General features: G+C 45.9%; 1 protein-coding gene and 1 pseudogene across 2 annotated transcripts; both read left to right on the top strand.

The window, feature by feature from the left end:
* The first annotated feature begins 4,614 nt into the window (after positions 1-4,614).
* On the top strand, positions 4,615-6,879 carry LOC137142532 (zinc finger protein 665-like). Of its 2 annotated transcripts, none has more exons than XM_067531942.1 (2): positions 4,615-4,949; positions 5,267-6,879. In XM_067531942.1, exons 1-2 carry the CDS (start codon positions 4,871-4,873, stop codon positions 6,826-6,828), a joined length of 1,641 nt encoding a protein of 546 aa, XP_067388043.1. In that variant the 5' UTR covers positions 4,615-4,870; the 3' UTR covers positions 6,829-6,879. The 2 variants fall into 2 exon arrangements, with proteins under 2 accessions (XP_067388043.1, XP_067388042.1); XM_067531941.1 differs by having other exon boundaries at positions 5,264-6,879.
* Positions 6,880-11,683: 4,804 nt separating this feature from the next.
* LOC137142553 (zinc finger protein 850-like) overlaps positions 11,684-21,253 on the top strand; it is a 66,074-nt pseudogene continuing 56,504 nt past the window's right edge.

Genomic DNA, 21,253 nt, shown 5'->3' with positions numbered 1-21,253 from the left:
AAAATATAACCCCATTGCCAACCTCCCTAAGGGAAGCTGTGGCATCCCCTCAGATTTTGCTATGATAGATAAACCTCCCCAGGTGTGAAGTGCCAGCAGGGAAGTGTTTGCTCCCTCTATCAGACACATCAGGAGTAAAAGGACTTGGACTGTGTGACTTTTTTTCCTTCCTTTTAAAAGTGTTTCCCTCCCCTCCCTTCCCCACAAGGAAATGATACACACAGATCCCTAGGGAAGATGGGGACCTTCAGTGATTATTCCTTATCAAGGGCACAAACCACATCAGAGTAGTAGGATCCTGAATGTACAGCTGTCAAAGGAATATTTCTGTTTCAAGACAGTCTGAATTTTTTTTTTAAATCTTTATTTTATCACTCACATCACTTCATAATAGCTTCAGAAATAATGTTTGACTAGGGAAAAAGGACCGATCATATTTCAGACTGTCATGCTTTAAAAAAAGTCTGTATTTCTTTAAATAATATTTCTGTTTAAGACTCCCATGATCTGATAACTGCCTAAAAAATAATGATGTTTTGATGGAGTCATACCCCAAAAAGCAAATTTCAGACCATAATGTGAATACTTTCCCTTTCTCGTCAGCATTTTATTTACTGGTGTCCCTGACTAGTGGCAGAAGGATGTGACTGGAGCACATAATTGTGACCAAATCCTGGTTCCTGCAGCTTAATTTTGACAGCTGCTGAACAATAGCAATGAGATGAGGCAACCACAATTTTAAAAGATTACCTAAAAAAACAGTTGGGTTTCCCACCAGTTTTTCCTCCTTGTGCTCAGTGAAAAAAGACCTGAAAGGAACTTTGGTTTTTTTCTTTTTTAATATTAGAAGTACTCAAGCGTTCTAATATTTTCTAAAAGACTCTATGGACAACTGGAGAACTATTAGGTTAACAAAATCCAGGGAACATAGCAAATGAAACATGATTCAATCCCAGGATTTTTTTTTAAGTATCAGTCATTGTAGTTAAAGCTGTGTGAAACTGGAATGTCCATTTCATGGAGAATTCTGTGTTTTTTAAAATTTGTTTTGTTCCGAATCAGAATGAAGTGTCAGAATTTGGCATTTCCAGTGAAATGAAATCATCTGAAAACTTTCATTTCAGGCCAATCAAAATGTTTTGTTTCAACTTCAACTTTTAATTTTTTATATTATAATTTATACTGTAAAACAAAAATCAGCATTTTTGATGGAAAAATGTTTGGAAAATTTGCAATTTACTCTACCTGTAATATCTAAGCCCTTGATTAAGCAGGAAAGTGATTTGTATTCAGACAGCTTAAACATTTTTTGAGAGAAACAAGGTGGGTGAAGTAATATCTTTTATTGGACCAACTTCAGTTGGTGAAATAGACAAGCTTTCGAGCTACACAGAGCTCTTCTTCATATCCTGGGATCAACACAGCTACAACAACACTGTAAATATATTTTGTTATTTGGGAGGGAGGAGGTTACAGCATTTAATTCCAGACATATATAGCAAAAGACCTGTTTGTTCAAGATTCAACATAGTCTGTTGGCAGTGTGGTCTAGTGGGCACTAGATTGGAACTCTGGGTTCTGGCTTCTAATGCTGGTTCTTTGTTAACCTGGACCCCAACCCTGCATATTCTTATGCATGTTGCTTAACTTTACTTCCATGACTTCAGAGTCCTTGCATAAGTGTTTCAGGATTGGGGCCATACCATATGATCTTGGGCAAGTCACTTCCCCTCTCACCCCTTGTCTGCCATTTCTTTTTAAATTGTAAGGTGTTCAAGGCAAGCACTGTCTCTTCCTATGTTTGTACAATGACTAACACAATGGGGCCCCTATTCTTGGTTGGGATCCCTAGGTATCTCTGTAATACAAAGAAATAATATTACTAACCCATTTATGAGAATCAGAGAAGGCTTCCAAAACATGAATATTATCCAATCTGTCCACCAGCCACAACAGGGCAGGAAAAACTTAACATCAATAATGTTTCTGGAGAAAAAAACAACATGATTCATCCTTTCCTAGGAAGCAAAAACTACAGAATCCTACCAGCCCTCCGTTTTCCACCCTAGAGAAGCAATAAATGGGACAGGTCCCAGTTATTCTTTCCTCGTCAAGTTTGTAATGAACAGTACATTTCTGAGTATGAGTTTGAGTAGCACTTTCCAGTTTTTTTGTTTTCTCTTTAATTCTTGCATTTTGAAATAAAATTCCCTCCAATTTTTCCCACTGATTCATAAATAACGACATAAAATCCTCTACAGATTTTGTCCCATTTCTTCTTGGATGAGTTAATATTAATACCTTGCCTAACCCAATTTTCCCAGTCCTGCTTCCTGCCCCCCCCCCCAATTTTTCCCCCCCACAACCACAAGCTGCAAAACATCTGCCCAACCCCCACTGCTGACCACCCCCCAGGACCTCGTTTATCTCCTCTCCCTCACTGTCAAACATTAAAATAATTTTTCCTCAGAATTTGCTGTTTTCTATCTAATTATAGAATGTGGATATAAAAATCTCTTCAGAGTCGGTGAGGTTTCCCCCACTCTTTTTAGATGCAGCAACATGTTCTTGTTTTGGAGGGTCGCCGTTGCTCTGAGTCATGGCCCCATGTGAGGGAAGATGCAGGAGGGGGAGGGTTAAACTTTTCCCCTCATGTTTGAGAATCAAATTGTTTCCCCCCTTATGACCATAGAAACCGACATGTTGGCTGATGAAAATGACTTTCCCGTTATTTAATAAATTTCAAATCCAAGAGCCTCCCCCCTTTGGGGGGAACGGTGTAGCCCAGCTGCTAGTGTGACAGTTGGCCAACCCCGTAACTGACAGGTTTCAGACTGACAACTAAGAAATATTGACATCAATTTCTTCACAGGTTTTTCTGCCATTTCCCCACCAAGTATTAATATTTCCCAGCTCCAGTTTACCTTGTCCCAGCCACTTCCGTCTCCCCTCCTCCCCCCCAGCCCTACCCAGTTCACCCCAACTACCAGATGCCAATCACCTGCCGCACCTAACCCCCTCTTCCTGCCTCTGGTAAAGACAGCTGCATTGACCAGGGGTCCCTGCTGCTCATATCAATGGAAGGGCTGGAGTGGAGTGGGAACAATGACTTTGTTTATTCATTGAATATGGGTATAAAACACCCTTAGATGTTCCATCTTTTCTCTCAAATTATTGTATATTGCTATAAAATTCCTTCAGATGTTCCCTTTTTCTCTCAAATTTTCAGGTTTTTTCTATTTTCTCCCCAATTCCCACAAATATTTGCTCCATTTTCTCGCTAATAATCATATAATATTTCCTCAGATTTCCACCTTTTTCTCTTAAGTGATTTAACAAAATGGACAGATGTCTTACGGCTCCTAAGGAATTAAATGACTAATGTGAAGCAGTGAGAAGTAATTTATCTCTGCTGATGCCCAGCTCTCGAGAGAAGGGAGGCCAGAGAAATGACGGCACAGGGAACTAAAGATATGGCCTGATTCATTTTGTTATTGGCAGATTATCCATGTCAGAAATATCCATTCAGAAATTACAGGGAGCAGTAGGTCTAAGAGAGAGAATAATACTAATAAGGTAGAACGAGTGTTGCTGGGAGATGAGTCTAACCCAGGGGGTCAAGGGTATATAACTGTCATAGATTTCAGAAGAGATCATTGTGGTCATCTAGTTTGACCTCCTGTATAACACATGCCAGAGAACTTCCCCAGAATAATTCCTAGGGTATGTCTTTTTAGAAAAACATTCAATCTGGATTTAAAAATTGTCAGTGATGGAGAATCCACTACAACCCTTGGTAAATTGGTCCAATGGTTAATTACTCTCACCGTTAAAAATTTGCACCTTATTTCCCGTCTGAATTTGTCTAGCTTCAACTTCCAGCCATATTATACCTCTCTCTGCTAGCCTGAAGAGCCCGCTATTAAATATTTGTTCCCCATGTAGGTACTCATAGACTGCAGTCAAGTCACTCCTGGACCTTCTGTTATGCTAAACAGATTGAGCTCTTGGAGTGGGCCACTGGAAAGCATAACGGTTCTGGAGCAGAGATGCCATTCTGGGCCTCTGTGACTGAGCTGGTGGGATTGTGGCCGGGGCACCAGGTTCTGAGTGGGAGACTCTTTTGTTGTTTCAGGGACTGGTGACCTTTGAGGAGGTGGCTGTAGATTCCACCAAGGGATAGGGGGCTCTGCTGGACCCCGGTCGGTCAGAGACCCCTCTACCAGGACGTCATGCAGGAGAATTATGAGAATGTGACCTTCCTGGGTAAGGGTTCCAGTCCCCTCGGTTATTAGAAGCTGTGGGGTCACGGCAGGTTGGCTTTAGCTCTCGGATATTCCTGCCCCAACCTTTAGATTTCAGGGGCAATCAGTACTTGCAGAATCCAGGCCCTGTGTGAGAGATATGGCCACCTCTACACCTCCTCCCACAGGGATGGCAATTCAGGGCCAGAGCATAGTGTTAATCTGAGTATGCACAGGGCTTCAGCAGAGGCAGATTCCCTGTGTCCCCTGTCGTGGGCTGGTTCCCTTCCCTGAGGTTCTCTGGCCCTTTTGCAGTGTTGTGACAAGCGGCTTATTATCTGCTGTCTGCCTAAGTCATCAATTCCCCGTGTTTGGGGATCCCGGGTTTAACTCCAGGAAATACCCAGCATGTCTCTCTCTCCTGGGGGGCTTTCCCATGGCGTGTCCATGAACCTTTTCCCATCTGTGAGGATGAAATGTCCCTCCTGCAAAAAAAGAGGCTGGATGGGACAATATGGGACATTCTCACTGGCAAATGGTCAATGGAGCTGTAAAAAACTTTGATATTGCCTGTTACCATCCCATGAGCAGGACCCCCGAACACCTCACTGGACCTCATTTCCCATATGGACCACGAGGAAGAGCCCTTTGCCTCAGACCCTCAGGAGTCTTCGGAAAAGGAGACACGGAGCGACTCCTACACGGGTGAGGAATCAGTCAAACCAAACCCCAAAATTTCCAATGCTCCCATGAGCTCTCCAGCCCCTTCCTCGCCTCAGTTCAGTCAGAACTGTAGCCAGCATATGTCATACCCTCAGTTGGCTCTCATGGCCTCCCACCCACCTTGACTGAGACCTGTATGTCCTCCATGTTCAGATGGGTTAGGGAGGCAGAATTGGTCCCTCTGCTCCTTTTTCTTCACTTGGGTTAGGTTTTATTTTGTTTGTTTTAACCCTATTTGCCATTCACTGTTGCAGCATCAGGAATGATTCATGCCTGGATTTCTCTCTCTTTCTCAGTAGCTGATGGGTTCAGAAGGAAGAATGAGAAAGACAATCTTCAGCAGGAAGATCCTGAGCAAATGGAACTCCATGGGACGTTTTCAGGAAGCACCGAAGGGGAAATTTCCCAGAGTCCTGAAGAGGAAAAATCCAGTGAGAGTCAGTCTTATAAATGCCCTGACTGTGGGAAAAGCTTCCGATGGAGCTCACGCCTTACCATTCATCAGCGAATCCACACAGGAGAGAAGCCACATAAATGTGCTGACTGTGGGAAAAGCTTCAACTGGAAGGCACAGCTTATCACACATCAGAGATGCCACACGGGAGAGAAACCCTTTAAGTGTGAGGACTGCGGGAAAGGCTTCATGCGGAGCTCGGTCCTTACTGAACACAAGAGAATCCACACAGGAGAGACGCCTTATAAATGCGACTACTGTGGGGAAAGTTTTACCTGGAGCTCATCCCTTGCTGTACACAGGAGGATCCATGCAGATGGGGAACCCTTTCTATGCAAAGATTGTGGAAAAAGCTTCAGTGTGAGCTCAGATCTTAATAAACACCGAAGAGTGCACACGGGAGAGAGACCCTATAAATGCCCCGACTGTGGGAAGAGCTTCAGAGTGAGCGCGAACCTCACGACACATCGGAGGATCCACACAGGGGAGAAGCCCTATAAATGCCCTGAATGTGGGCAAAGCTTCCGACAGAGCTCCACCCTTCTTAAACATCAGAGACTACACTTGCAAGAGAGGCCCTATAAATGCCCCGAGTGCGGACAAAGCTTCTGTGTGAGCTCCGCCCTGACTGTTCATCGGCGCATCCACACGGGAGAGAGACCTTACAGATGCAAAGGCTGCGGGAAAAGCTTCAATAGCAACTCATCCCTTATCACCCACCAGAGGATCCACACTGGAGAGAGACCCTATAAATGCCCCAACTGTGGGAAGAGTTTCAGTCAGCGCTCAGCCCTGTCTGCACACAGGAGCATCCACACGGGAGAGAGACCCTATAAATGTGACTGCGGGGAAAGCTTCGTTGTGAGTGCTGACCTTCTGAAGCATCAGAGAATCCACACGGGAGAGAAACTCTACAATTGCAAAGATTGTGGGAAAAGCTTTTGTCGGAGCACAAACCTTGCTGCCCATCGGAGAATCCACATGGGAGAGAAACCTTATACATGTCCTGACTGTGGGAAAAGCTTCAGGGGTAGCTCCACCCTTATTACGCATCAGAGATTGCACACGGGAGAGAGACCCTATCACTGCTCTGATTGTGGGAAAAAGTTCAGTCAGAGCTCAGCCCTTACTAAGCATCAGCGAATCCACACGGGAGAAAGACCTTATCACTGCTCAGACTGCGGGAAAAGTTTCACCGTCAGCTCACACCTTATTAGACACCAGACAATCCACACGGGAGAGAGACCCTATAAATGCCTGGACTGTGGGAAAAGATTCCGGCAGAGCTCGGCCCTTATCAAACATCAGAGACTCCATCTGGGAAACGCTGTAAATGTTGACCCTAAAGAGACTGCTTCAGTCATGGCTCAGACCATTCATGAAGCCAGGCGGGATGGGAAACCATGAGGGGTTTGATTGGAGCTCTGCAGCGTTTAAAAAAAAAAAGATTGCAATAGACATCACTGGAGTATTGTGGGGAAAGGGTTTGTCTGTGGAGGGGAAGCATCAAAGGGGGATGAGGCCGGGTGCTTTGGAAATGGGGCAGCAGGAATCAAAGGGAGGCTTAGGGCGGGTGAATCAGTTGTTTGGGATTTGCGGGGAGGGGGTTGGGAACCGAGAGGGGAATATGTTCCTTGCAGTCTGTAATTCCCTGAATTACCCAAGCTCACTCCAGCCATGTGTCAGGCCTGGCAGGAGTGGAGATATCGAGTGATAAGGGCTTTAGAGTTCTCCTTAGTCTGTACTTTCAGTTCTGTGGCTCACTAGGGCCAGAGACTGGATTTCCCCCATGTAGCGAGCTGAGATGCTGAGTCGAGATACCAGGATTAAGCAGCAAACACAGATCTGGACTGGTCCTTTCAGCTGTGCCCAGACCAGCCCTTTGGGGGGAGACTAAGCAGCCCATTCAACACTGACCTTCCATCACACAGTCTGCTGATTCCTGCAATTACCAGAGACACCTCAACTCCCCCCATGCTGCCCCTTATGATTAGGGCTATGGAACAGCTTCCATATGAGAGAGATTAAAAAAGCAAACTTTTCATCTTGGAAAAGAGATGACGGTGGGGGGATATGAGAGAAATCTATAAAATCATGACTGGTGGGGAGAAAGTGAATAAGGAAGTGTTATTTACTCCTTCTCATAACACAAGAACATGGGGTTACCCAATGAAATGAATAGGCAGCAGGTTTAAAATGAACAAAAGAAGAATTTCTTGGCACAATGCACAGTCAACCTGTGGAACTCTTTGCCAGGGGATGTTGTGAAGGCCAAGACCTATAACAGGGTGCAAAAAAGAATACGTTCATGGAGAATAGGTCCATCAATGACTATTAGCCAGGATGGGCAGGGAGGCAAAACCATGCTCTGAATTATCCCTAACCTCTGTTTGCCAGAAGCTGGGAATGGGCAACGGGATGGATTACTGGATGATGACCTGTTCTGTTCATTCCCTCTGAAGCACCTGTCATTGGCCACTGTCGGAAAACAGGATACTGGGCTGGATGGACCGTTGGCCATTCTTATGTTTGTATGCCCGGTCTTCTCTGCCACTCCCACTGTGCAAACACCCCCCTCTGCGTATTCAGAACCCTCCTCACATCCCTTCTAGGCAGTCAAATGCTGCCACCCCTTAGTGGTGGGACTTTCTGAATCCCACTCTGCTCTGACCGAGACTCCAGGCTCCTACCCAGGCGTCCCTAGCAGTCACTCACAGACAGCACGGAACAAGGGATGAGGGGGAACCTCTGAATCAGAACCACATGGGCCCTCCAGAACCATGAGCAGGGCAAATAAGGGGGAGAATGATGGGGGGCAGAGGAGGGGAACAATGGAAAGGACAAAAGTGAGGAAGGCCCCAACACTGAAACCAGAGGGAGACGGGGAGCCTAACAATCCATCCTAACGTCCCCTTCTCCCCTCTACTGCAGTGCTCTGTACGGAGACAACAGAAATTCTTCCTGCCCCATTCCTCTCTCTTCTTCCCCCTTCCTAGCCCCATATGATGTCCCTGGGGGAATGAAAGCCTCTGCTGGGGTCGGAAACACTGACCCTGCTTGAAATTTACCTGATGCTGTGGTTCCCACAAATCTGAGCTCCCAGCATTTCCTGCATTTACTTTTGTGACTGGACAGGAGTCTCTCACTTTTTTTTACCAGATTCGGTGTCTGTGGGAGGTGGGGGCACCAATGTACTGGCCTGGGACTGAAATGCACCATGCTGGCCTGGGTTCTGGACACTGGGTCAGGAGAGCAGTTAGTTTTTACTGTTTGCCTTGAAATAATAAAGTAGAATTTAGTTTCAAAAGCACCCAGAGTCCTTTGTCTGGAATAATGAGTGAAAATGGCCTTTAATGGTGTTTGAGACATCCTGAGAATGTTGTGCATGCCACAGTTCCTTTGCTTTCACGTGGCATGGTTGCTGGTCCCTATCGTATCCATTCTCCTGTCCACCCTGTGCAATCTACTCCTAGCTATCCATGTTTCTGTGATTGGTTTACAGCTGTGCTTGAATAGCCTCTTTTCCCCATAGGCCCATGAGATCCAATATCGCCCATCTCTCCTGGCTGGAGTGCATCTGAACCATGTAGGGCAGTCGCACACAACAATGGAGAGCTCCTAGGTGGGCTCGCCAAGCTGGATGCTCAGGAAAAGGCATTTAAAAAATGTGCTGGCTTTAAAGGGGCAGGCGGCTTCCATTTCCCAAGAGCCCTAGGCAGTGGAGTTCACATGTGTGACCAGAGAGGTCAGCATCCGGCATTTTGGGACAGCTGCTGGAGGAGCATTAGGGTTGATGGGGGTAATACAGCGCCTACCTTCGTGCTGCATTGACCTCTGAACACGGCCACTCAGGGAGGTGGCATTGCTATGTCAGTGTAATGGAGAGCTTACACTGGTGGGACACAAATTTAAATGCGTACACACATGCATAATTAGGGTGATGCAAGGCAGTTGATGTGGACTTAACTTTGTAGTGTACACCAGGCCGTAGAGTGAAGCAGGAGTGTGCACGCTGAGAGGCAGTGACTTACATGTCAAGGGGACTTTTACTGCAAAAAGGGTCCTGAGTGAGTTTAAGTGCTACTAGGTTAGGCAGAAGCTGAGCAGGGGTTTAGGCATCTAAATCTGGGGTATAGGTGCCTAATTCACATTGTAGGTCTGGTATTAAGTCAGTTGCCCACAGTCACGCTGCTTGTGTCACAGCAAGGAAAGTAACTCCAGGTTTCCTGCATCCCAGGTTAGCAATCTACCCCTAGGCTACTGGCAGAATAGTTTGACATTGAAATTTCCTCTGTATGCTGCACTCACATTTAAATGAGTAACAGAAACAAACAAACAAAAAAAAAACCCAGAAAACAAAACCAAATAATGAAAAGGCATTAAGATTTATTACCCGTGGAATTGTTTCACATATACTTTTATGACATTTACATAAATGCCTAAATGATTTCGGAGTATGTCTTGTTGACTTTCAGTGACACTTCGGCTTCTAAGTCACTTATGAGCTTTTGAGAATTTTACACTTAATATTTAAGTTATATATAGGTTTGGCAGAATTTGATTTTTTTTTAAATTTCAACTGATCATATAAATGTTTATTTTTAAGCATGTTCTTAGATTTGTATAGATTTAAATTTTCACAGTTGTTCAGACTTACAGGGGCGTCAGACAATAATTATTAAATTACAGTAGATATTGAAATTAAAAAACTTAAAGCTTTATAAACCATTAAAACACAAATTGTCAACATCATATCAAAATATACAAAGTAAATATCCTTAAATCATACTCTAATAAGGTCTAAAGAAGCTTTGTCCATCTGTAACTTTCCATAATTATTGATAGACATATTTGAATTGGTTTGGGTGTGTACAGTGAAATTATTTACCAATATTTATCGATAAAAATTGAATCCATCCAAACCTACTTATACACCATATTACTTTCTCTTAGTTTTAATCCCACTTCTTTCCCTATGCAAATGTCTACACATGTTACAGTATTACTGCAGACGCTCAGTGTCGAGCTGTATTACTGATAATCATCATGACATCTAACAACAGACAGGCTAAGGGCCAGTAATTTAAGAATTACATTTCCTGTGGCTTTTCACTAGTATACCAAATATACGCCCAAAAACACAGGCCTACTAACTACTTCATTCTGATGAGTAGACAAGATAAACCTTTTATTGGAGCTGCAACAACAGAGCCCCATAGCAAAGTGGCAGAGTGGAAAAATTAAGCCGAGTAATTAAATTTGGGGGTGACTGAGTTTTCAAGCAATGATCTAAAATCATAGCTACTCATCCACCCTTAGCCAAAATTGCACAGCGTCACAGCTGACTATTTTACCTATTTTCTATATATTTGACCATTTAAATACCAAAGACTAGTTGTCCCATAATTGTCTGACATTATGGGTTAAATCGTGCTGCATGCAGAAGTGGAGAAAGTTCTGTAAGCTCAACCTCCCCCCGCAACCTCCTGCTTCTAGAGGAAAAGGGGGGAGGCCAGCAGTTCTCTGAACAAGTGCAGAGCGTTGGGGAGAGGGATACCCCTAGAAGATGGGGAAAGGCGAGAGGTAGCAAATTCTGAACAGGAGACTCTCCTCTTCTCTCCAAATTCGCTACCCTACTGCTTGTGAACAAGGGGATCCACTTTTTTTTTTAATGCAGAGGCAAAGAAATAAATACACGATGCTTCTCCCCCCTCCAGGGTCAGTTTTTGCCATGTAGCAAAGTCTGCCAGGAAGCAGTTTCTGAGACTATATTTGGGCAGCAAAGACTCCCCATCCCAGCAGCCGGTGAGTGAAATGTTCCAGGCCCCACAGGGCAGCTGAGTGCAGCCTGCAGTCTCCCCGCCTGGTCAGGATGGCTCCTCTGCCAACACAAAGGGCACCACACAACACCCCCTTCGCCAGAGAGATCCCCCGGGCGGGTGGGAATCCGCTCCAGCTGCGGGGCCCCTCAGAGGGTCTTTGTGACAGCCGATGAGTTCAGCTCTGGCTACACAAACCCCACCTGGATGGGAGACTAGAAAGCCTGATCCCCGCCGGGGTCGGGGGGACAGAGCCACTCGGGAAGGGGGAGAGCGGGGCTGGGGTGTCGGCCTGCCCGCAGCTCTGGGGGAGCCAGATCCAGCCAGCAGCTGGGGGAAGTCCCTGGCTCGGGCGTGCTGCGGCAGCCCGGCTCGGTGTCTGCGGGCACAGGAAGCCGTGGAGCTGGGGTTTGTTGTTGTGCGGCGGACTGGATGCGGGGAGGCGGAGAAGGCAGGACCGGAGCCGCGATCCGAGGCGCCGCCGCCGCCGGCTGCAAGATGTTCCTGCTGCTCTGGCTGCGCCTGCCGACCCCGGCTCCCGCTGCGAGGGAGCCCCCAGGTGATGGAGGGGGGAGGGGGACGGGCGCAAAGAAACAACCCGGAGCCTCAGATCTAGTGACCCCCGGTGCATTTTCCTCCCTGCTTGTTGAGGATGCACCGGGGGGGAGGGAGATCTGATCGGAGCGGCTTGAAGGAAGCCACTCACTGCCCCTCCTGTCTGCCCGGGGTCTGCTGCTCGGTTAGCAAAACCCGGGGGTGCAGGTGGGGGGAAGGGGCGGACAGTGGTTCAGGGGGGCTGCTGCAGTGGGGCATGAATGGGCCTCCAGGGGGGAGTCTCCTTTATGTCTGGGGCGACTTTGCAAGGTTGTCAGGAAGGAAAGGGATGAAAAATAAGACAGGGATGGATAGGAAAAAGGGTGGGGGACAGCAAGAAATCTCTGCACCTGTAGGGAAGTAGCAGCGAGAGAAGAGTGGGTGGCTCAGAGGAGAGGGGCAGGGGGGATTATTCTTAATTTGAAACATCTCTCCACACTACCAAACCCCTGAGCAAGAAGCCACTCAGATGCCACAGAGGTCAGTAAACCTCCTCACTCCCCAGGTGCTGACAGGTCTGCGTCTGCTCCATCAGACACCCCAGGTCTAACCTGGCTTGGTCTGAGCATTGCCTTTCTGTATATAATGTGACACCCCCAAAATGATGCTTGCAGTTCTCTTGGAAGGCTCAGGGTACTTAGTGATTTTGCTAATCAGAGGAAACCGACTATTCCTTTGCAAGGGCTCTAGCCACCACATGCACAGCGAGAGGAGTCTGAACATCCAGCTCTTCAGGGAGTATTTTGTGCTTCAAAAAAGCCTGTATTTTCCAATACTACATCTCTGTTTGACACTCCCAGGACTTCACAACAGCTCCAGAAATGATGGTGTTTTGTTGGAGAGAAAAGGGGTGTCAAATTTAAATCCCAAATGTTAATCCCTAAGGAGCACTTTCCTATCAGCATGTCATTCGTTAGTGTAACAAACTCCCACAGGAGCTAAAAATCACCACAAATGTCTCCCCTCTGTGTTGTGTGATTATAGCGAGGGCAGGAGTGGAGGTATGTAAGCCCCAGAATGATCAGGGCTTTATTCCCCCTGCAGCCTAGCCAGAGTCAGTAGAGGGCAATTAGGAGCAGCTGAGGCCAACTAAGGCCCAGCCAGATGCCTGATAAAAGCCCTCTGCTCCAGAGAAATAGGGCATAAGTTGGAGGAGGTGCTAACTGCACTGGAGTGGAGTACAGTGAAGATGTGGAAGAGCAGAACTGAGCCTGCCCCTGGCTGGGCTGAAACACTCCCCCAGGCACAGGGGCCTGGGTCAGGAAGCCCAGTTCAGGCAGCAAGGAAACAGGGCCTGAAAGGCCAGAAGGACTGAGGGGGGAAAAGTAGCCCAGGGGAAAAAGACTGCAGCTGTGAATACAGTGCTGGCAGCTCATAGCTGCTATTCATAGGGCCCCTGGCTGGGACCCGGAGGAGTGGGGTGGGTGGGCCCAGGTCCCTGCCCCTCTCCCTGGGGTGATGGGCGACTCCCTGGCCCACTACAAGATGTGAAGCGTGAGACCTGCTAGAGTGAAGCCAGCCATCTGCCACAGTTCCCAGTGCCAGTAGACTTCTTAGACCTGCCTGTCACACTGGCTGGATTGGGGGGGATGGATTTATTATATTATTATCAGTATGTCAAAATCATAATATTCATATGAGATATGCCATGTCAGGTACTGTTAGAAAGGCTATAATGTGCTAAGTAAGATGATGATGTTTATGTTCATGTGTTAGATGTATAATGGAAGTTATGGATATGGTTGATATATCTGTATTTCAAATTGTGCTATATCTGGGTGACACCCCAGGCAGGATGGTTGCACATTAAGGCAACTCACAGGTATGATGGGCCAGGGGGAGAAGCCAGGGATACATTTTAATCTCTAATGATCAAATATTGATATAAAATTGCCTTCAGAGTTTGCCATTATCCAGATAATTGTTGAATATTGATAGAAATGCAATTCAGTTTCCCCCTTTCTCTCTGATTACCAAAAAAACACTTGAAATCTCCCAGATTTTGCTTTTTTTCCCCTCTTATTATGAATATGAATGTCAAATCCCTTCAAATGTTGCTATTTCTCCTCTAATTCTCAAATCCTGATATAATCCCCCTCAGATTTGGGGGTGTCTTCCCTTTTTGAAATGCAGCAAATTCCCCTTTTCTTAATATGAAGGAAAACTGTTTCCCTGAGTCATTCCCCAGGTGGGATGGGGGGGGGTAAGAGTGTCAGTTTGTGGCAAGTGGTTGGATTTTCAGAGAGCATGGGGATTTGGCCGACTGGTGGGAATGTGGTGGTGGCTGTTCTCTCTTTTATGTATCGAATACATAAAATCCCCTTATATTTCCCCCCTGTTCTCTCACACAATTGGAGATTGCTGCTGCTTTTTTCTCATGTTATTGAATATTTAGGTTTTAGTCCATTTTCTCCCTAGTGTTTAAAATTAATATATTCTAAAATTATGCCTCATTTTATAGCTATCTATTAATGATTTAACATCCTCAGATTTTGCCTTGTCTCTATCTGATATCAACATTAAATCTCTTCAGATTTTGCACCTCTAATTTTCAAATATTGTTATAAAATGCACTCTGATTTTGACCCTTCCCCATTATCAATATTAATATAAAATCCCTCAAACTTTCCAGCTCTCTTGTCTAATTATTAAATATTGTCCTAACACCTCTCAGAGCTCGAGTTATCAAACACTAATATCAAATCTTGTCAAATTTTGCCATTTTCTCTCTCATTTGAGTGTTGACGTAAAATCTATTCTAATGTTCCCATGCTTTCTCCACTAATGGAATATCAATTTTAAAAATCTTCTCAGATTGTGCACTTTTTCCACTCGTTTTCACTTCAGCCCTTCTTTTCGTTTCTGAGGGAAACTTGTCCCGAGTCAGTAGCCCAGATGGGAGGGCCATGCAAGGCAAATGGGTGGAGCAAGTACCCTCAGCTGAGACAGTCCAGCCTCAATTTTCCTGTCAGCCCAACTCGGCTCCCCAGAGCCATGAGCTGCTAGTAACCTCCCGCTGCTCCCCCTCCAACCACTACAAAACCTTCCATCTCCATGCTCCTCCCCTGCATCCCCTATTAAAGCAGTGGGGCCCAAGGCTCCCTGCTGCCTGTGGCAGGGCCGGGGGTGGGAATATGCGCTTGCAGTTTATTTACCAAATATTTATATAAAATCTGCTCAGATTTTGCACTTTTCTCTCAAATGGTTGAATATTGATATAAAATCCCCTCAAGGACCATATCAGGGAGGATCCCCCTGAGTGGCTTCTTTAATTCTGCTCTTTTCTAGCATTTGCTTCAGAGACTCGGTTATTGCAGGGGTGGTGTTAAAAACGTCTTGGTAGGTTTAGTTCTGGTGGGAGGAGCTGGGTCTGTGCAGTAATAAAGTGACCAAGGGTTTTTCCAGAAACATAGAGTGTCTGTCTGCAGGGAAAGACCCTGTGGAGAGTAAGGGTGTGAAATGCACTAAAGCCTCTTCTGAAACCTCCCCTGTCGCCCTTCTCACCCTGACAGGCTGTAGAATAAAGGCCATGTTTCACTCCAGCTCATCCCATCCTCCTCCGGGACTGGGACAGGAAATCACAGCGGTGGAGGCGGCTCAGGTAAGGTCTTTTAGTGCACTGCTTGGGGGGGGGGGATGTGTTGGGAAGGAAGAAAAGGCAGTAGATACACGAAAGTGAAGAATATGAAGAGGGCACCCACCTGCATCCTCCAGAGAGATCACAGAAATATAGGGCTGGAGGGACTGCGACAAGTCATTTAGTCCAACCTCCTGCACTGAGACAGGACCAAGTAAATCTAGACCATCCCTGACAGGTGTTTGTCCAACCTTTTGTTTAAAATCTTCCAGTGAGGGGGATTCCACAACCTCCCTTCGAAACCTATTGCAGAACTTAATTATCCATATAATTAGAATGTTTTTCCTGATCTCCTTTGCTGCAGATTAAGCTGATTACTTCTTGTCCTGCCTTCAGAGGACATGGAAAACAATTGATCATCGTCCTCTTTATAACAGCCCTTAATGTATTTGAAGACTGTTGTCAGGTTCCCCTTTAGTCTTCTTTTCTCAGCACTAAATGTACCCAGTCTTATTAACCTTTCCTTATAGAGCAGGTTTTCTAAACCTTTCAACACTTTTGTTGCTCTCCTCTGGACTCTGCCTAATTTGTCCACATCTTTCTGAAAGATGTGCCCAAAACTGGACACAGTACTACAGATGAGGCCTACCTAGTGCTAAGTAGACTGGGAAAACTACCATGCATGTAGGACATGCAACACTCCTGTTAATACACCCCAGAATATTAGCCGTTTTTGCAACTGCATCACATTCATAGTCAGTTTATGATCCACTATAATCCCCCCCCCGGTCCTTTTCTGCAGTACATTCCATATCCAGTTATTCCCCATTTTGTAGCTGTGCATTTGATTTGCCCTTCCTAAAAGTAGTACTTTGCACTTGTCTTTATGGAATTTCATCTTGTTGATTCCAGACCAATTTGTCAAGGTCATTCTGAATTCTAAGCCTATCCTCCCAAGTGCTAACAGCTCCTCCCATCTTGGCGTCATCTGCAAATTTTATAAGCATGCAATCCACTCTATTATCTTAGTCATTAATGAAAACACTGAATAGTACCCGGCCCAGGATGGACCTGTGTGGGACCCCAGTAAATACGTCCCCTCAGCTTGACAGTGAACCATTGATAACTACTCTTTGAGTACAGTCTTTCAACCAGTTTTGCACTAATTTTATAGTAATTTCAAGTAGACCACATTTCCCTAATCTGCTTATGACCATGTCATGTGGGACTGTGTCAAAAGCCTTATTAAAGTCTAGACATACCATGTCTACAGCTTCCCCCATATTCACTAGGCCAATATCCCTGTCAAAAAAGAAAACTAGGTTGGTTTGGCATAATTTATTCTTGATAAATTTCTTGGTTTATAATCCTATTATCTTCTTGGTGCTTATAAAATAAGCCTTAAACGCCTCAGCCTTCTTGGTGTCATCTGTTACTGGCTCTCTTCCCAGCTAAGCAGAGGATCTACGCTTTGCTTTATCTTTCTCTTGCTCCTCATGTATTTATAGACCCTCTTCTTGTTTTTTGTGTCCCTTGCTAAGTGTCACTCATTTTGTGCCTTAGCCTTTCCAATTTTGTCCCTACATGCTTGTACTGTTCTTTTGTACTCATCCTTAGCAATTTGTCCACATTTCCACATTCTGTTGGATTCCTTTTTGATTTTTCAGGTCCTCAAAGAGCTCGTAGTGGAACTATATTGGCCTCTTACTGTTCTTCCTATCTTTCCTATCTTGCATAGGGATAGTTTGCTGTTGTACCTTAGATATTGTGTCTTTGAGAGATTGCCAACTCTCCTGAACACCTTTTTTCCTTTTAACCCCCCACCACCACCTCCCCCGCCCCGGAGACCTTACCTACCTGTTCTCTGAGATTGTTAAAGTCTGCTCTTTCGAAGTCCATTGTCCTTAGAATCATGAAATCTATCATCATTTCATGATCACTTCCCCCAAATTGCCTTCAAATGTCCAATTTTTCAACCAATTTTCATCTTGTCTGACCTCCTGTATAACACGGGCTGTAAAACTTCCCCAAAATAATTCGTAGAGCAGATCTTATAGAAAAACATCCAGTCCTGATCTTAAAACTGCCAGTGATGGGGAATCCACCATGACCTTCGTAAATAGTTCCAGTGGTTATTTATTCTGACTGTTAAAAATGTAGGCCTTATTTCCCAGCTGACTTAGTTTAGCTCCAACTTCCAGTCACTGGATCACATTATACCTTTGTCTGCCAGAATGAAGAGCTGATTATCACATTTCTGTTCCCCATGTAGGTATTTATAGACTGTAATCAAGTCACCTCTTAACAGTCTCTTCGTCAAGCTAAATAGATTGAACTCCTTGAGTCTTTCACTATAAGTCAAGCTTTCTAATCCATCAATCATTTTCGTGGCTCTTCTCTGAACCCCCTCCGATTTATCAGCCTCCTTCTTGAATTGTGGGCACTAGAACTGGACACAGTATTCCAGCAGTGGTCACGCCAGTGCCAAATACAGAGGTAAAATAACCTCTCTGGTCCTACTCAAGATTCCCCTGTTTATGCATCCAAGAATCACATTAGCTCTTTTGGCCACAGCATCGCACATGGAGTTTGTGTTCAGCTGATTATCCATCATGACACCAAACTCTTTTTCAGAATCACTGTTTCCCAGGGCAGCATCCCCCATTACGGAAGTATGGCCTGCATTCTTTGTTCCTAATCCAACCCCTGTCTCCTCACATCCATCTGCTGGGAATGGGGCACATGTTTGAGTTCCTACTAGTGCTGTGTCCCTGGACCATGCGATGGGTCTCCCTCTGCATCAGCCTCTGGCTAGTAGGTGTGTGATAAACGTGAATGGCCCTCTGTCTTCTGGAAGGGTCAAGGACTGTCTTTCTCCCCACATCCAGAAGCCTCCGGGCTGCTCTGCACAGGAAGGGATTATTTTACTGTGCCCCTTCCAGAGCTTTTACTCTTTTGTCCCTCCGCCCCCGTGAATAGGGACTGGGGCTGGGGAAATGGCTACCAAATGGGGGACCCTTGTTGTTTTTCAGAAGCCAGTGACCTTCGAGGAGGTGGCTGTGTATTTCACCCAGGAGGAGTGGGCTCTGCTGGACCCGGGTCAGAGAGCCCTCTATGGGGACGTCATGCAGGAGAATTATGAGAATGCGACCTCACTGGGTAAGGATTCCTGTCCCCTTGGATATTGGAGTGGGGGAGCGTAGTACCCGGTTGACTTCTGGTCAGGGTTCTTTCCTGGCCCTTTAGATTTAAAGGGGATCAGGATATGCACCCCCAGCCTGCCTATGTGATATAATGATGTCAGGCCCAGCACTGAGGACCTTTTTTTACCCGGGCAACTTTTGGTGACTTTCGACTTGCTGCTAACTTGCCCCAGTCGTCCTCTTCCCCCCCCCCCCTCAGCCCCCCGGCAACAACAAGCCTCAGCCCATTTTGCAACTCTCAGCTGCTGGCTGAATCTCTCTTATACAGCTGGTACGTGTCTGTTTCCCTTTTCATTGCAGAGGGGATGACCCATTCTCCCAGTGCCCAGAACTGAGTGAGAAAGACCGCCCCATCCAGCCCTCCTTCCATGGGATTGGGGAGTCGGTACATATTGGAGATACTAATTCCTCCAACCCCAGAACTTTCAAAAGGCAGGCTGAATTTGCCTGTCCGTGTTCACAGACCCATGTGCATACAGACTCTTCTTTCCCCCTCCCCCCCCACACTTCTTGGGACTGGAGATTTAGAAGCAGGCAAAGGTTTTAACACCAAGGCTATGTCTCAGGGATCCAATTCCCCACTGGCCGAAGATCATTAGCTCTCCTACAGGGGGCACAGCACCCCAGCCACCCACACACACCTACATCTAACTCCCAAAGGATCTCTGTGAGCATGTTCCCACGCATGTTTCACTAGCACAAACAGTGACTGGGTCAAAATTACAAAGCTTTCTAAGTGGAAATGTTCTCCACACCCGTTTATTCACCTTGACCTCCTAGAACCATAGAGGATAAGACCAGAAGGGACACTGTAATCATATAATCTGACCTCTGGTGTAACGCAAGCCATAGGACTTCCCTAAAGCCAAGGGACTTCTCATCTGTTTACTTTCCCCTTGAGCAGGATTTCCGATTCCCAAACCTGAAGTGATCTCCCAGCTGGAGCGGGGAGAAGAGCCATGGGTCATGGATCTCCAGGGCTCAGAGAAAAGAAGAATCCTGAGATACAGCCGCACAGGTAAGGGTGTCAATTAAACCCAACTCAGAAAACATTGCTGAATGAAGGAAACATCTGGGATTCTCACAAAGTTCTCATGAACGCCCCTAGTTCTTCTCACAACTCTGGGAAGGGATTTGGGGGAATGCAGCTCCTGAATTTTTCCATCTCCCCAACAGCTAATTTGATTTATTTCTACCTCACCACCACCTTTGCATTTCTCCTTTCTGAGTTTTCCTTACTTCTCAGCACAGAACGATTCATGTCTAGATTTTTCTCTTTATCCCAACAGCTGATGGGATCAAGAATGAGAATGAAGAGGCGAATCCTCAGCTGGGCGGTCCTGAGCAAGTGGAACTGCATGGGACACTATTGGGAAGCTCCAAAGGAAACATTTGTTGGAGTCTTGGGCCAGGCAAAACCTGTGAGAGTCAGTGTGGCACAGAGAGGCAGCTGGGAAACCAGCCAGTGAAGAAAGTGGATAAATCCACTAATTGTGGGAGAGGCCTGAAGCACCTCAAGAAAACCAGAGTCCAGAGGATCCACGTGGGAGAGAGACCAAGCACATGCAGTGAGTGTGGGAAAAGCTTCAGTAGTCATTCACACCTTCTTATACATCAAAGAATCCACACAGGAGAGAAGCCCTATAAATGCCCCCAGTGTGGGAAAAGCTTCAACCAGAGCCCAAACCTCGTTACACATCTAAGAATCCACACTGGAGAGAGACCCTATAAATGCCGTGAATGTGGGAAAAGCTTCACTGCAAACTCCACCTTTATTAAACACCAGAGAATCCACACCGGAGAAAAACCCTATAAATGCCCTGACTGCGGGAGAAGCTTCAATCAGAGCTCGGACCTCATTAGACATCAGAGACTCCATACGGGAGAGAAGCCCTATAGATGCCCCGACTGTGGGAAAAGATCCAGTGACAGCTCAGCCCTTATTGTGCATCAGAGAATCCACACGGGAGAGAGACCGTATCGATGCCCTGTCTGTGGAAAAGGTTTCACTTGCTCTTCACACCTTATTACGCATCAGAGAACCCACACGGGAGAAAAACCATATAAATGTCCTTATTGTAGGCAAAGGTGTCGTGTAAAATCAGCCCTTATTATACACCAGAGAATCCACACGGGTGAGAGACCCTATACGTGCCCCGACTGTGGGAAAACCTTCAGCAGTCGTTCACATCTTAATTCTCATCAGAGGATCCACAAGAGAGAAGCACCTTGTTAAAAACCCTGACTGTGGGAAAAGCTGCGCAGAAAGCTCGTCCGTTATTACGCAATAGGAGATGAACTCAATAATTGCCCTGCCTAAGGCTAGCTAAATACTTGTCTACACTTGAAATTTATTTTGGATTATGTTTGTCCAGTTTAATCAGGAATAACTATTCCAAAAGCAGTACGGCCACACTGCTTTGTTATACTGGTTCAAGCTACTACCCTTTTGAACAATTGAATCCACACAGCAGTGCACTTTTTTTGAAATAAGCGCACTGCCTTCTGGGCAGATGCCCCATGCTGCTATGTTTCTGCCACTTGGCTCTATGTATTCTGGGACTTTCTCATGGTGCATTGTGGGATAGTGACCCAACGCCACTGGAATTCTGGGACTTGTGGTCAAACTAACAAATTCC

Source organism: Emydura macquarii, unplaced genomic scaffold (genome assembly GCF_026122565.2).
Source record: "Emydura macquarii macquarii isolate MOO-44397 ecotype Brisbane River unplaced genomic scaffold, CSIRO-AGI_Emac_v2 contig_3231, whole genome shotgun sequence".
Classification (NCBI taxonomy): domain Eukaryota; kingdom Metazoa; phylum Chordata; order Testudines; family Chelidae; genus Emydura; species Emydura macquarii.
The sequence above is the reverse complement of the archived record's forward strand: the minus strand, read 5'-3'. Positions and strand labels throughout refer to the sequence as shown.

Excerpts from the sequence above, each read along its gene's own strand:
- LOC137142532 (XM_067531941.1), top strand. The coding sequence starts at position 4,871 with ATGGACCACGAGGAAGAGCCCTTTGCCTCAGACCCTCAGGAGTCTTCG. Across the intron at positions 4,950-5,263 it reads ACGGAGCGACTCCTACACGG|TAGCTGATGGGTTCAGAAGG; the intron begins GTGAGGAATCAG and ends TCTCTTTCTCAG.